The 14393-nt window shown below is 36.4% G+C and overlaps 1 protein-coding gene across 2 annotated transcripts in view; it reads left to right on the top strand.

Annotated features, from left to right (window-relative positions):
- Positions 1-14393, top strand: part of MED14 (mediator complex subunit 14) — a 73650-nt gene that overhangs the window by 26602 nt on the left and 32655 nt on the right. For both annotated transcript variants that reach the window (XM_026513310.4, XM_026513311.4), the window contains exons 11-15: positions 3970-4095; positions 5956-6034; positions 9913-10072; positions 13596-13790; positions 14176-14310. In XM_026513310.4, the coding sequence (XP_026369095.2) occupies positions 3970-4095; positions 5956-6034; positions 9913-10072; positions 13596-13790; positions 14176-14310 (695 nt within the window). The remainder of the gene's footprint in view (positions 1-3969; positions 4096-5955; positions 6035-9912; positions 10073-13595; positions 13791-14175; positions 14311-14393) is intronic.

The following is a 14393-nucleotide window of genomic DNA, read 5'->3' as shown; positions in this document are numbered from 1 at the left end:
AAATATTTGTCAATGGGCTGCGGGTTATAAGGACATTTAATTTTATCTACATTTCCTTCTGCCTTTATTTCCCACATCACATGATGAATAACACTGCTTTGAACATTGTTGTACAGGTTTTTGTGTGGACCTGTTTTAATTTCTCTTGGCCATGTACCTAATAGTGGAAGGGCTGGGCCATATGGTAACTCTATGTTTTACCTTTTTACACGTTTAACACCACTTTATAATCCCATCACCAGTAGTGTGTTGTGAGGTTTCCAGTTTATTTGCATACTTACCAATACCAGTTACTATCTTGGTTTCTAGCCATTCTGGTGGGTGTGAACTGGTGTATCGCTGTGGTTTTGATTTGCATTTGCCTAATGATTCTTGAACATCTTTTCATCTACTATTTCATAGTTTTAGCTCTTACATTTAGATTTAGATTACTTTTTGAGCTAACGTTTGTATGTGGGGTGAACTAGGGGTCCAACTGTTTTCTTTTGTTTGGGGGTATGCACTTTCAGTAACATTTGTTGGAAAAAGAAAAAACCAGTGTTCCTATTTAATTGTCTTGGCACCCTTGTAAAGAAGACTTTTAAGGATTTTTGCAATCTTAATTTTTTATTTCTAACTTTTCAAAATAGTAAAATTCTAAAATTGTTGGGACTGGAAAATCGAGGTTTGTGATCTTTTGATAGGCTCTGGTTTACTTCACTATCCTCCATAAATAAGGCTTAGTAGTAGTAGTAAGTAAAAAACTCAGTGTGATTGCCCAGCGGTTGTTTAAATTACTTTGAAAAATAGACTAACCAAGTATTTACATAGGAATAGTTTTGTGCCTTGTTGATATAAGTTGCAAAGATTTTCCTTCAGTGCCATTTTGTAGAGATCTCATTGGTTGGGCAGCCGGAAGGTCTGAGTTGAGCTGCATGTTCTAGAACAAGTAACACTCTTTGGGCCCCATTCTCTTCTGTAACTCAAGGATGTTAGTCCAGGCTCTTCCGGGATCTCTACCTCTAGCGGGAGTGTGCTCCACCAGTGGTTTTCATGTTCTGCGTGTATGTAGAGTCCTGGGTGTGAGAGAAGGGTGCTTTGGAGACCGTGCTGTCTTTCAGAGGTAGGCTCTTGCATGTGAGGTTGGGCTCCTCAGACCTGCTTTAATCAGAACAGTTCTGGAAATGAGGACTGCTATAGGAAAGGGCCTGCTCACCCACCATTTTATGACATACACTTTAACTTGTTTTAAAATTCATGTTTGTGCATTTGTATTCTTCATGCAGTCTTACTTGATCCCTTTTGTGATGGGAAAACATGCTTTAGTCACATCCTTTACTGGGACTGAGGACTGTTTTTGAATCCTATAGTGCAATCACCCTTAATCACCTGGCTTTTCTTCCCACTCCTCACTGGAATAAGCCAAGGATATGAGTAGCTTGGACAAGGGAGCATTTCAGGGAGGGCTGGGGGAATGTACAGACAGCAGGTTTTGGACAGTCTAGATGGCAGTGTGTTGTTTCATGGGGGTGGGAATGTCTCGAGGGATTGTAGGCAGAACTTTGAAGAAAAGGTCAAAAAAAGGCAGTGCAAGGAACTTAAGGTCACTTTGCCAGGTGGCCCCATTTGCAGCATTCCTGTCTCTTGAAAGCCTTCGTGTTGTGGTGTTTGAGTGCCAGAATCAGGGTATTGAGGGCCGTTCGGAAGCTGTGGACCACACACAGCTAGCTCTTCCTAACTGGGCTTAGTTGCCTCTCTTTAGTCTTCACACTTTATATTACTGTGTATTGGTCCATTCCTCATCTGGTCCTCAATAAATAGATATGGAGAAATAAGAGAGAAGATTTATATACATTCCCGGTGGAGGAAAAAGTAGTGTACCATCCTGTCATCTTGCACAGCCTTTAATTCCCCTTCTGTGTTTTATTTGTAAGTTTTGCCTTTTTTGGATACCTTCACATCAGTTGCCTTTAAATGCTTAGGACCTTATATATTTTATTTTCTATAAAGAAAAATATGGACATTGGCAGTTATTAGGGATACACATCAAAGTATTTATCTTTTGGACTGTGCTTTCTATATTCTCTGCCCTGTCTTTTGAAGAATACTCAGTTTTGATAATCAGATTGAAATTATAATTGTTATCCTAATTGTCAGAATGAGTTTTGCACCATTGCTCCGCTTTAAAAATGGTTTTGCTAGTTAAAGACAATTATCATATGATCTCACTCGTGTGGAATTTAAGAAACAAAACAGGAGCATAGGGGAAGGGAGGGAAAAATAAAACAAGACAAAATCAGAGAGGGAGACAAACCATAAGAGACTCTTAATCATAGGAAACAAACTGAGGGCTGCTGGAAGGGAGGGATGTGGAAGGTTGGGGTAACTGGGTGATGGATATTAAGGAGGGCACGTGATGTGATGAGCACTGGGTGTTATATAAGACTGATGAATCACTGAACTCTACCTCTGAAACTAATAATACCCTGTATGTTAATTAATTGAATTTAAAAGAAAAAGAACAAAAAATAAAAATGGTTTTGCTTTAAAGAATACATTTCTAATCCATTAGGAATTATAACAGTACAGATATGTGTTAAAAATCAGCAATCCTGCTTCGAATCTATAAGCAGTGTTTGTTATATTAACAGTAAATTCAGCAAAACATAATTTGAACTAATTTCTCACATTGCTCTGAATTATACAATATTGTAAAAAATTTGTACCTTTTCTTTTGTGTTTATTTTAGGTGACAGTTCTGCTGGCTCTGTATGTTAAACATTTCTTCACAGATATGTAGTAGACTACTTGAAAGATATTTGTTTTTATCTGATTAAATATGTCTCCTGCTATTTTTTGGCTTTATTAACTTGTTTGATAGCACCAATGTGTAGATAGCACCAATGGTAACTTCACCCATTTTAATTATTGTGCAAATTCCTAATAAGAGGTTTTGGTTTGTTTCTTTGATTCATAAAGGTCTACAGATAATGTACATTGTTGAGCACTTTGCTTTTTAAAGCACCTTCACAAACTTGTCATTTCTTCCTCCTAAGGACCCATGGCATGGACAGGAAGATGTTATTGTTCTTGTTTAACAAAGTAGCACAGAGAAGTCACCTGGTGAAAGGCTGGGCCTACATTACCACTCTCCTCACTGCCTGCCTTTTCTTCTGTGCTGTAGCGTTAGAGGAACGTGGTAACTAGAAGAGCATATTCCTTTTATAACTCCTCAGTCTGAGCAGCAGGGCTGTGCTTTCAATGCTTTGCTCCTTTACTGGGTTTTGTTATGCCAGCTTGTGGGATTAAGGGAAGAGTTAATTGGGCCTAGTGGAAATACTACGAAGCTCTAGAACAAGTATATGGGCAGCTTTGGGAATTGGTGTTTAACAATTGCTTATGTTCTTATTTCATCTGTGACTTGAAAATGACGTTACATAAATAACTGGAAAAAAAATTTTCCTATATAAGCAATAATGCCTAATGGTTTTCAAGTGTTTTTTTTTTTTTTTTAAACACACGGGCCCTAATTGCCAGAAAACATCTGTTTCTGAAGAATGGCATTGAAAATACTGAGGCCTTAGATGAAATTTATTCTATTTACCAAACAATTTTCTTCCCACTGTATCAAAAAGAAAATCCTTAAAAACTACTTAGTAATTACTGAATGAAAGTAAAACTAGAGCTCAGCTCACTGATGAAGTTCATGTTTTCACTAGCTCTTTTAACCCTTTTTAAGGAATCTTGCGATTTTTTTTTTTTTGCTGTAGTATTTGAGAGGGGTATGTTTGTTTCAAGTCACCTCAAGGAATACATTCTTCCTTTTGAGCTACTAATTGACATAATAGTACTATTCCAATTTTGCAAAATCATGTTTTTCCTCTAACATTCAGGATTGTTTGATAGTTCATTTGTTTCTACTCACTGAAAAATAATTTTTTCTGGAAAATATTCAGATAGAAATATAATTTTTCATTCTTAACCGTTCAGCTTCCATAGAGACTGCTCTTCCAGCTCTTGTTGTTCCCATCCTGGAGCCTTGCGGTAACTCAGAGTGTCTACACATTTTTGTAGACTTGCATTCTGGAATGTTTCAGTTGATGCTTTATGGACTTGGTAAGTTACTCAATGATACAGTCACTCAGCATAAAGAAGAATGTTAAACAAAAGCAAACTAAAATTTTTCTGCCATTGGGTATTGGAAGGGGTGGTATTAGTACAGAAAGTAGATGTGGAAGGAGTAACTCTGGCTGACATCTGTTCCTTGAGGCCAGTTTTAAGTCTACTTTGGATTTTCTTGTATCAAAAATTAAACTTCCCAACATGAAGTGCATTCATGTTGTTTTGTAAAAAGAATAATGTTGATGGCTGATGTTTTTTAGATTAATGATATTACCACTAATAGTTGGGTGACATGGAAACAGCTACAGAGGATTCTGATGTCACTCATGGCTGAAGAGCAAATTCATGACAGTGTAAACATCTAAAAGTTGATTTACGGTACAGAATCCTGGAGAAGAGGGATTTTTTTTTCCTGGCCTAAACATAGTAGACATTAACATTGGATTTCTAACATGATCTGTTACCAAGTTGGTTTCAGTACCATGTTCTGAAATGATGAACCACTTGGCACTTAGTGTTTTTGTATTGCTAATGGAACAGTGTTCTTGCACATATTAGCACATTTGCTGCTTGAAATTAGTATTAAGCTAGATTGGTGAAAATAAAAGGTTTTCTGATTATACTGTATAAAGATAAATTTGTCTATGAATTGTTCATGGAAGACTGGTCTCATTACTTGAATCACATTGCATTTATGTTGGCTAAATGATAAGTGGCACACTTAGGAATTACCTTTTAACTGTGGTTCCAAAGCACAAGGTATTTGTTCGTTCCTCAAAAATTTTTTCTATTTAACTGTTTTCTTGACTATTTACATAATACACACTCGTAAATAAGGAAGATAAACATGTAAAAGTGAGAGAAACAAAAAATAGTTAACCTGTTAGCAGTCATTCTTGTTTCAGGGGATACATGCTTGGCTCAGTTCAGGCTACCATAACAAAGAACCACAGAGAGGGTTGCCGAAACAATAGAAATTTATTTTGTCACAGTTTTGGAGTTTGGAAGTCTAAGATCAGGTTGCCAGCATGGTTCGGTTCTGGTGAAGGCTGTGTTCCTGGCTGGGAGATTTAGGTCTTCTCTCTGTCATCACATGGCAGAAAGGAGAGCAAGCAAGCTCTCTGATGTCTCTTCTTATAAGACACCCATCACATCATGACCTCGGTCCTACCCTCATGATCTTGTCTAAACCTAATTATCTTCCAAAGGCCCCACCTCTGAAAACCATCACATTAGGAGTTTAGGGCTTCAACATATGAATTTCCATAGCAGTGCTATTCTCATTTTCTCTATACTTTTTTCTTTAGTTGAAATCATTTTATGTTTTGCTTTTTGTGCAACATGCTGTTATATAACATTTTTTGGTGTCATTAAAAATTCTAAGTGACATTTAGCAAGCAGAACTTAAGCCAACAGCTCTTGCTTATGCCAGAAATCATTTGTGTTTAATAAACATTTTAATGGAGTTGTGTAGTTTTTGCATTTTTACGGTTTTAAGCTTAGTAATACTAGGAGTTTGAAATACATGTAAGTGAAAAATATTAACTATACCAGGAGTTTTGGAAATTAAAATGGGAATTAAAAAGAATTAATTCATGTATTTGTTACTTGTTCTTCCCACTAGTGTACATTTGATATTAATTAGTTGTCTTACCTGTAACTCTCTTTAAATGTTAAAGAGGGTAAACAAATTCGGTTAATTTATGCCTAATGATGCATTTAGTTTAGTTTTTCTCTGACTCAAAAATAACATTACTTGCTGCCTAAAACAATAATTTTCATGTAAGTTTTGGGCTATCTAAATATTTGATGGCTCATGTAAGCAGTGAATTAACAAAGTGCTGTATTCTGTAGACCAGGCCACGCTGGATGATATGGAGAAGTCTGTGAACGATGATATGAAACGAATTATCCCTTGGATTCAGCAACTAAAGTAAGCTTATTTATTTAGCTCAAGACTAAAAATGGAAAGTTATTTTGACATGATATATTTTCTTCTCCATCATTACTCTGGATCAGTCACTGTCCTTAATGTTTATGACCTGAAACTTGAGCACCTTTTGGTACTTGGAATTGAAATTCTCTTGGAATAGGGCTGAGATGGCAGGGTTTTGTATCCAGTTCCCCTCCAGAGCAAATACAGGTATGAAGGGCATGACATTCTACTTCTCATTCCTTGCCACACTTCCTCCTGCCACTGTACAAATCACTTACACAATGAATTTTATTGAATCTAGTGTTCTCTGCGATAGAGTCTTATTTGTTCTTACCCCAGATAATCTTCATGGTATGAATCTACCAGATGACATTTCCAGAATAGTTGTTTCTGCTTCTGTAATACTGTCATTCAATACTGTCTCAAAATCCTTTGAATGCTTCATACTGTTAAACCAAAGAACATTAAAAATGGAGCTAGAGATAATTCTGTGAGGTTTCATTGCCATCCTGGTACACAGAGGTACCATTATGGTGACTCTAACAAACTCTCTTTTAAAATTAATAAAACAGAATTCCAAGAGATAAAAAAAATAAATTTCAGTGATCAAAACCCAAACTGGCAAATGGAGAAGGGGGGAGGGGCTAGACTGTTCAGAGAGATCTGTTGATTTTGTGATCTAGCCTTACCCCTTCTCCTTTTGCCAGTTTGAGTTTTGTATAAATATTTGAAGACTTCACTATAATCAAGTAATGTTTTCATTAACAAGATACGATTTTTAATGCCAGTAGATAGATAATGTTTTAGGAGCCTCCTTTTGAATAGCTGCTTAGTTTAACCGTATATGAAAAATGATAGTCATTACTCTGGGTAACGCATTCCAAAATTTTTAGTGATGTAGCATATCTTTGTGCATTTGGCTAAACAAATAAGGTTTAAATACTTAAATGCTTAATACCTCACATCTTGCGTAACTCAAGGTTATCTGGCAGTCCAGCTAGCAGAAATAGAACATAAAACCCGAAAGCTAAGTCCCCAAAGCCTTAAACTTATCAAATGTGTCTCTGTACTTAAACACATAATTTCAAAGAAAGGTCCCCTGGTTATCACTTAAAATAGTGCTTCTCAGATGATCTTTGGTGAATGACTAGTTGATTGCTATTCTATCATGGGACATTAATATTTTTGAAATGACTTTATTGAAGTATAATTTTGGTACCATAGAATTCACCCATTTTAAGTGTATTATTCAATGACTTGTAAATTTACTGAGTTTTGCAACTATAATCACAATCCAATCTTAGGACATTTGGAACATTTTCATCACCTCAATAAGGTGTTCATTTACAGTTAACCCCCATTCCCAACCTAAGTCCCAGGCAACTATGAATCTACTTTCTGTTCTTATAAGTGAAATGATAAAGTATGTGGTCTTTTGTGACTTGCTTCTTTCACTTAGCTTACTGTTTTGAGGTTCATCCATTTTATAGCAGGTATCGAAGCTTAATTCCTTTTTATGCCTGGATGATATTCCCTTATATGGCTTTGTACCACATTTTGTTTATCCATTTATAAATTGATGGACGCTTGGGTTGTTTCACTTTTTTTTTTTTTAAGATTTATTTATTTATTTTTGAGCGAGAGCACACACAAGTGGGGGAGGGGCAGAGGGAGAGAATCTTAAGCAGACTCCCGCTGAGCAGGAGCCTGACATGGGGCTTGATCTCATGATCCTGAGATCCTGACCTGAGCCTAAATCAAGAGTCGGCTGCCTGACCAATTGAGCCACCTAGGTACCCCTGGGTGGTTTCACTTTTTGACTAATATGAATAATGCTGTTCTGAATATTAATGTGTAAGTCTCTGTGTAGGCGTACATTTTCATTCCCCTAGGAATGGAATCGCTGAGTTACACAGTAAATTTATGTTTAACTTTTTAAAGAAACTGCCAAACTAGTTTCCTGAGTAGCTGTGTCTTTTTAAAATCACATCAGCAGTGTTTGAGGGTTTCTGTTTCCCTGCATGCTTGCCAGCACTTGTTACTGTTTTTGACTATAACCATCCCAGTGAGTGTAATGAGGTATTGCATTGTTGTTTTCATTTATATTTTTCTGATGACTGATGATGTTGAGCATCTGTTCATGTGATTACTTTTCTTATAATGTGCAATGAAAAGAAATTCTACAAAAAAGAAACGAAAAAACGTGTAAAATATAAACCCCAATTTTTTATTGTAAGAACCAGCAGACAAAATTACATCTCAGTAAATATAATCAGAACAAACAGTCTAAAAATAAAAAAATCTGTACACATTTTTCACTGGAAGTGTACAATAGGCAGTTAATGCAGAAAAATCACTCTTACGCTCACATTTTTTTGTTCCATAAAATCAAAACAAAGTTAAGAGTAAACTGGCAATTCCATATGTACTTTGAAAAGAGTATCTTGTATTTATAATTTATATAAATACACATTTATATATATTTAGAATTTATATTGTATTACTATTATTTTGTATTTAGAATTTTTAATGTAACCAGTAAGCTTGTTTTTTGCTTGTTGTAACTGATCTAGATTGGGTTGATGATCATGCTAATCACAGGAGATAATGTATATCTTAACTGTTTCTGTTTTTCTTTAAAAACATACATAATAGAGATCTCAGTCTCACAAAGTCTCACATGTTGATGGGACTGGAAGTAGAGATTTGAAAGCACTTTGGGCAAGTTCAGAACATTCATTTTTAACTTTTATCTAAAAGAGCAAGTATTGTTGCGTTTTCAAAAATTTATCTTCATTCCTTCATTGTAGCCAGTTCTAGCAATCGATCCTGTGAAGTTGCAGATAAATTTAAGTTGTTTTTCAGTGAAAAAAAGATGCTTTCTAGACTTTATACATTTTTGGGTAATAGGTGACAAACTACCCTTAAAATGTTGTATGTTATGACATGGTTTTACTGCACGTGACTAGTACAGAGTTTGTACCACATGGAGCTCACTACACAAACGCAGCAGCACCCAGACTGGTCTATACCCTGTGCAGCAAGGCCAGCCTACTGATTGTGAGCTTGGATGTTGTTGTAATTGTTATGTTGCTGTGGAAAGTTTCTGAATTCATATTCTTATTTTCTGTAGTTACTTCATTGTGAACCAGTGAGAGTTTGTGAACCAGTCATTTTATGACATGATTTTGCTGCACATGACTAGTACTTTTTCCATATATTTTACACACACACACACACACACACACACACACACACAGTGTCTAGCCTCAAGGATAGCTAATCAAATAAAAGGAGAGGAGTACTATAAAAAGATCAAACTGAAATCTGGTGGCTTAACCGAGAGAGAGGAGGGGAAAAGGGTAATTAATACTTACTGGCACCTCTAGATATAACTATCACTTTACACATACACAGTATACGAACTGGGACTGTATATCTCTAGTGATACTAGAAAAATTAGGTACATTTATACCTATTTATTATTCTATTTTGCTTTATAAGCACCTCAGGCATTTTATAAAAGATGTTGAGGTTAGTTATTGCTGTCTTTATAAACCATAGGAAAGCCATCATTTTCTTTAAGACACTGCTACAGTGTCCCAGCCTTAATACTTCTTAAATTCTTCCTTATGACTAATCAAAACCATTCACCTCACAATTTCAACTCCTTAAACTAGAACTAGAGCTAACAGACCAATGCAGAACTTGGAGAAATGATTCATCATTATGGTTATGTGTCTTGTTACTAGTTCGGTTAAATTTCAGATTGTTATTTTTTAGTGGTCTTCAGTAGTCAGTTTACAAATCGGTTGCACACAGTTACTCAGAAGAATCTATGATTTTGTGATGTGAATTATCTCCTTTCAATTAAGGTTTTGGCTTGGACAACAGCGTTGCAAACAATCTATAAAACATCTTCCTACAATAAGCAGTGAAACATTGCAGCTGTCCAATTACTCAACCCATCCTATTGGAAACCTTTCTAAGAATAAGCTGTTCATTAAACTTACCCGTCTTCCGCAGTACTACATTGTAAGTATGCAAAGGGGGGATTTTGGTGATCAAGTTCAGTAATTCTGTTAGTATCTCACATGATTTATTGCTTAACTTAATTTGCAAACGTATTTTATTGGATATTCGACTTTAGTGATTCTCAACCTAGGAGGTAAGGATGGGGGCGAGAGGAAAATCGTGTCTAAGAAATGATACAATGATCAGGCAGGGTTGAGGAATATAAGGTATGTCTCCATCCCTCACCCTCAGATCTTTCCTGTAGTGAGGCCTTGTTTCTGCTTGGGATGAAGCATCTCTATATGGGAGGAAAAACTTTGAAATCAACTCCTGTGAAAGTGTGGAGGCGTTTTGGTGTCAGATAAACTTGCTTGGTTTTAATCAAATGTTAACTTACATAATGCATCCTTTTAAATGCAGCTGGCTGAAGTAGCTTTATATTCTCATCCTTTATTGATTGAAGGCATATACATAGAGATTTTTATTAATTGCATTTTTATTGATTGCATGTACCTTTCAGGGCACAGTAAGATCCTTTCTTACTCTTTTTTCACTCTTTCTAGGTGTCTTCTAGTTAGTTTCTTTGAGATCTTTGAATAGGTTAAAAGTTGCAAGAATTTGAAATATGAACTCACCCTAAATACATTTCTCTGCTTGTAGAAATTTCTGTGTATACCACATAGATATTTTTGGCTAAGAATCTGAGATGTTTGAAAAACTTAATTCAAGATTGTTGGTTGAAGGTAGTGGGAGTGAATTTTTTTAAGGTTTTGAGCTATATTTTTAAAAGATAACTATCTTAAAAAAAAAAAAGATACCCTATGTAGCCTGACATATCTTAGGTTAGCATATTTATATAGGGCAGTAGGTTTGTCGTTGATGTGAACTTCACTTTTTATCTGAATTTTAAAACCTCAGTTGTTGAACTAGATTTGGTATGTGAGAAAGGATTGTTGTCTCTGTCCTTAGTGAGCTGCCTGGTCTACATATAAAATGATATTCAGAATACGCATATAATCAAACCTATGAACACACAAAGATCCTTATACTCAGCCAGAGACAGAGTGGTTTTATTATTTCTGACCTTATTTAGTATCAACAGAAACCAGACATTAGTTTCAATGACTAATGATTTATTATAAAGCAGTAATGTGTTTCATGTGGCTTAGACCAAAACTGAATCTATGTTACTCTTTATCCTTCTTATTTCTCACTTGGTGATACATTCATAGAAGTGGAAAAAACTATTGTGGACATTAAGAAGAACAGAGGAAAGGCTTGCTGCCTTTAATGTCTGCCATTTTATTTTTGTCAGCTTTATTAAGATATAATTCACATACAGGAAAAGTTTAGACTGTGTCTGAGTTGTAATAAATACATACACTATTGTAATCCCCATCTCAGCAGAACACAGAACAGATCCATCACCCCCAAAATGCTCTCATGCTGCTCCTCTATAATCAGACCCTCCCCCCACTCTCAGCGTCCACTGACCTGTTTTCTGTCTATATGGGTTTGCGTATCAGCCTAGTTTCTTTCACTCATCATAATGCCTTTGATTTTCATCCATATTGTGATGTGTACAGTTCATTCCTGTAATTGGAGTAGTAGTCATGGTGTGGATGTACTATGGTTTGTTTAACCAGTCTCTGGTGATAGGGCATCTGGGTTATTTCCAATTTGGGGCAATTATGAATAAAGCTGCAGTTAAGCATTTGCATATAGGTGGGGGTTTTTTTAGTGAACTTAGGTTTTTACTTCTTTGGGATGAGTAACCAGGAGTAGGATTGTTGGGTTAGTGTATAACGTCAGTGTATGTTTAGCTTTATAAAAAACTGCCAAACTCTTTTCCAAAGTGGCTGGGCCGTTTTGCATTACTGATGGCAATACAAGAGAGTTCTAGATGCTCTGCATTCTTGCCAGCACTTGGTATTATAACTTTTAAATTTTAGCCATTCTGGGGGCACCTGACTGGCTCAGTCAGTGGAGCATGCGACTCTTAATCTTGGGGTTGTGAGTTTGAGCCCCACGCTCGGTGTAGAGATTACTTAAAATTTTTTTTTTAAAAATCTTTAAAAAATAAATTTTAGCCATTCAGATAGACGTATAGTGGTATTTTATTGTAGTCTTCATTTATGCTGCCCTAATGACTGACGATATTGAATATCTTTTCATGTGGTTTTTTTTTGCCATCTGTATATCTTCTCTGGTGAAGCATCCATTTTCCTTTTAACTATTCCATTTCCTCAGGTGTATCACTGTGATATTAGGTGTTAGCCTAAAAATTTCATAAATAGAGTGTGTGGGGAGGGCGTGGGGTGAGGGAGAGAAGGGAGGCAGGAAGAGAGACAGGAAAGTATATGTTGGTTAGAGCAATGGTCCACTGGCATTTATTTCTCCCCCTGAAGTATTTAGGGGATTTTCTTAAATTTTAGGTAGAACTTGAAAACAGTAAGCTGCTATAGTGCGTAAGAGTAAAGTCTCTGGAGCCAAACTGGAATCAAAGCATGAATCCATCACTTCTTAGCTCTTGAGACTTGGGGCAAGTAACTTAAGTATTTTGTGCCTCAGTTTCTTCATGAGAAAAATGAAGGCAATATCCCTTCTCTACAGAGTTATTAGGAAGACTGAATGCATTAACCTCTGCCAAGTACTTGGGACAGTATGCGGCATGTAGTACTCTCTATATCAGCATTGGCAGTTGGTGGTGGTGGTGTCATTATCCTCACAATGACCATATTGATCAGGGTTTATTTTTATATGCTTCCAATTGTGAGAGTTAGTTGTCATTTTTCTCTGCTCTAACAGTGGAATTCTTAGGAGGTTTTATTTTTCTTTAAGATTTTATTTTATTTTTTAAAGATTTTATTTATTTATTCGACAGAGATAGAGACAGCCAGCGAGAGAGGGAACACAAGCAGGGGGAGTGGGAGAGGAAGAAGCAGGCTCATAGCAGAGGAGCCTGATGTGGGGCTCGATCCCATAACGCCGGGATCACGCCCTGAGCTGAAGGCAGATGCTTAACCGCTGTGCCACCCAGGCGCCCCTAAGATTTTATTTTTGAGTAATTTCTATACCCAATGTGGGGCTTGAACTCACAACCACAAGATCGAGTCACATGCTTTACTGACTGAGCCAGCTGGGCGCCCTCTAGGATGTTTTAATGGTTAAGGGAAATAGGGCAATTTGAAATAGATAGATACCATTCTAGAAAATCTAGCCGATCTGTTGGACTTAAGCATACAGTATTTTAAGCTAAGGTATGAATATCCAGAACACTTGATGCTATAATAGTCTAAATGGTCCATTTGCTATAGTTTATGATGGTTTTTGCTTTTATTCATTTGTCTGATCTATTTTTTAGAGAAGTGTGTATTTAATAGGAATGCTTTTTTTGTTGAGAATTATGATTGATTTGTCCTCATTTAAAGAAGAAAGACCATCTGCATTAGATTTACAGTTCTGAGCGCTACTTGCTATAAGGTGGAAAATAGGCAACACTCATCATTTCTCTGAGTCTCATTTCTAACTCGGGCCTTCTTAGGTTGTAGAGATGTTGGAGGTTCCCAATAAACCCACGCAACTGTCGTACAAGTACTACTTCATGTCTGTGAATGCTGCGGAACGTGAGGACACCCCTGTCATGGCTCTCGTGCTGCAGCAGTTCAAGGAAAACATCCAGGAGTTGGTTTTTCGCACCAAACCTGGCAAACAGCCTAGGACCGGTCCCAAGCGCAAGGTGGGATCACATACAGAAGTGAGCACAGGATTTGTGTGTATTAACTCTGTCGTGTTCTTTCACCATTTTTAACATGGGAAAGAATCAGATCTGGTTTGTAAGAAACTGGGGGGCAATAAGGTGTAAGTAACAATTTTCTGCATTTTCTTGAAAATGCCTCTCTCTTAATTAATCATTAATTATACACCATTTCCGCAAGAGAGTTTGCTAACTACACAATATTTACATAAATTTCCAGTATTTAGGTCGAAATATTTGCTCAATAAATATTTGGTCAATGCATAACATTTGTTTTGGTTAACCTTGAGCTATAGTAGTTTACTGCCTTAACTAATTGCATCACCTGTACTTTTTTACCCACTTGTGTTCTTTACTTAAATTCTAGTTGTCTGATGATCCATGTCCAGTAGAACCCAAGAAAACCAAACGATCAGGAGAAATGTGTGCCTTCAATAAAGTTCTAGCTCACTTTGTTGCTATGTGTGATACAAATATGCCATTCGTAGGACTTCGGTTGGAGGTAATTTTTTGAAACAATTTTGAGTACGCTATATAAAAGTAATTTTTAAAATGCCTTGCTAAAGCTACATGGATTCCATTAGG

This window comes from Ursus arctos, chromosome X (assembly GCF_023065955.2).
Source record: "Ursus arctos isolate Adak ecotype North America chromosome X, UrsArc2.0, whole genome shotgun sequence".
Lineage (NCBI taxonomy): Eukaryota > Metazoa > Chordata > Mammalia > Carnivora > Ursidae > Ursus > Ursus arctos.
This window is presented reverse-complemented; position numbering and strand designations above follow the sequence as displayed.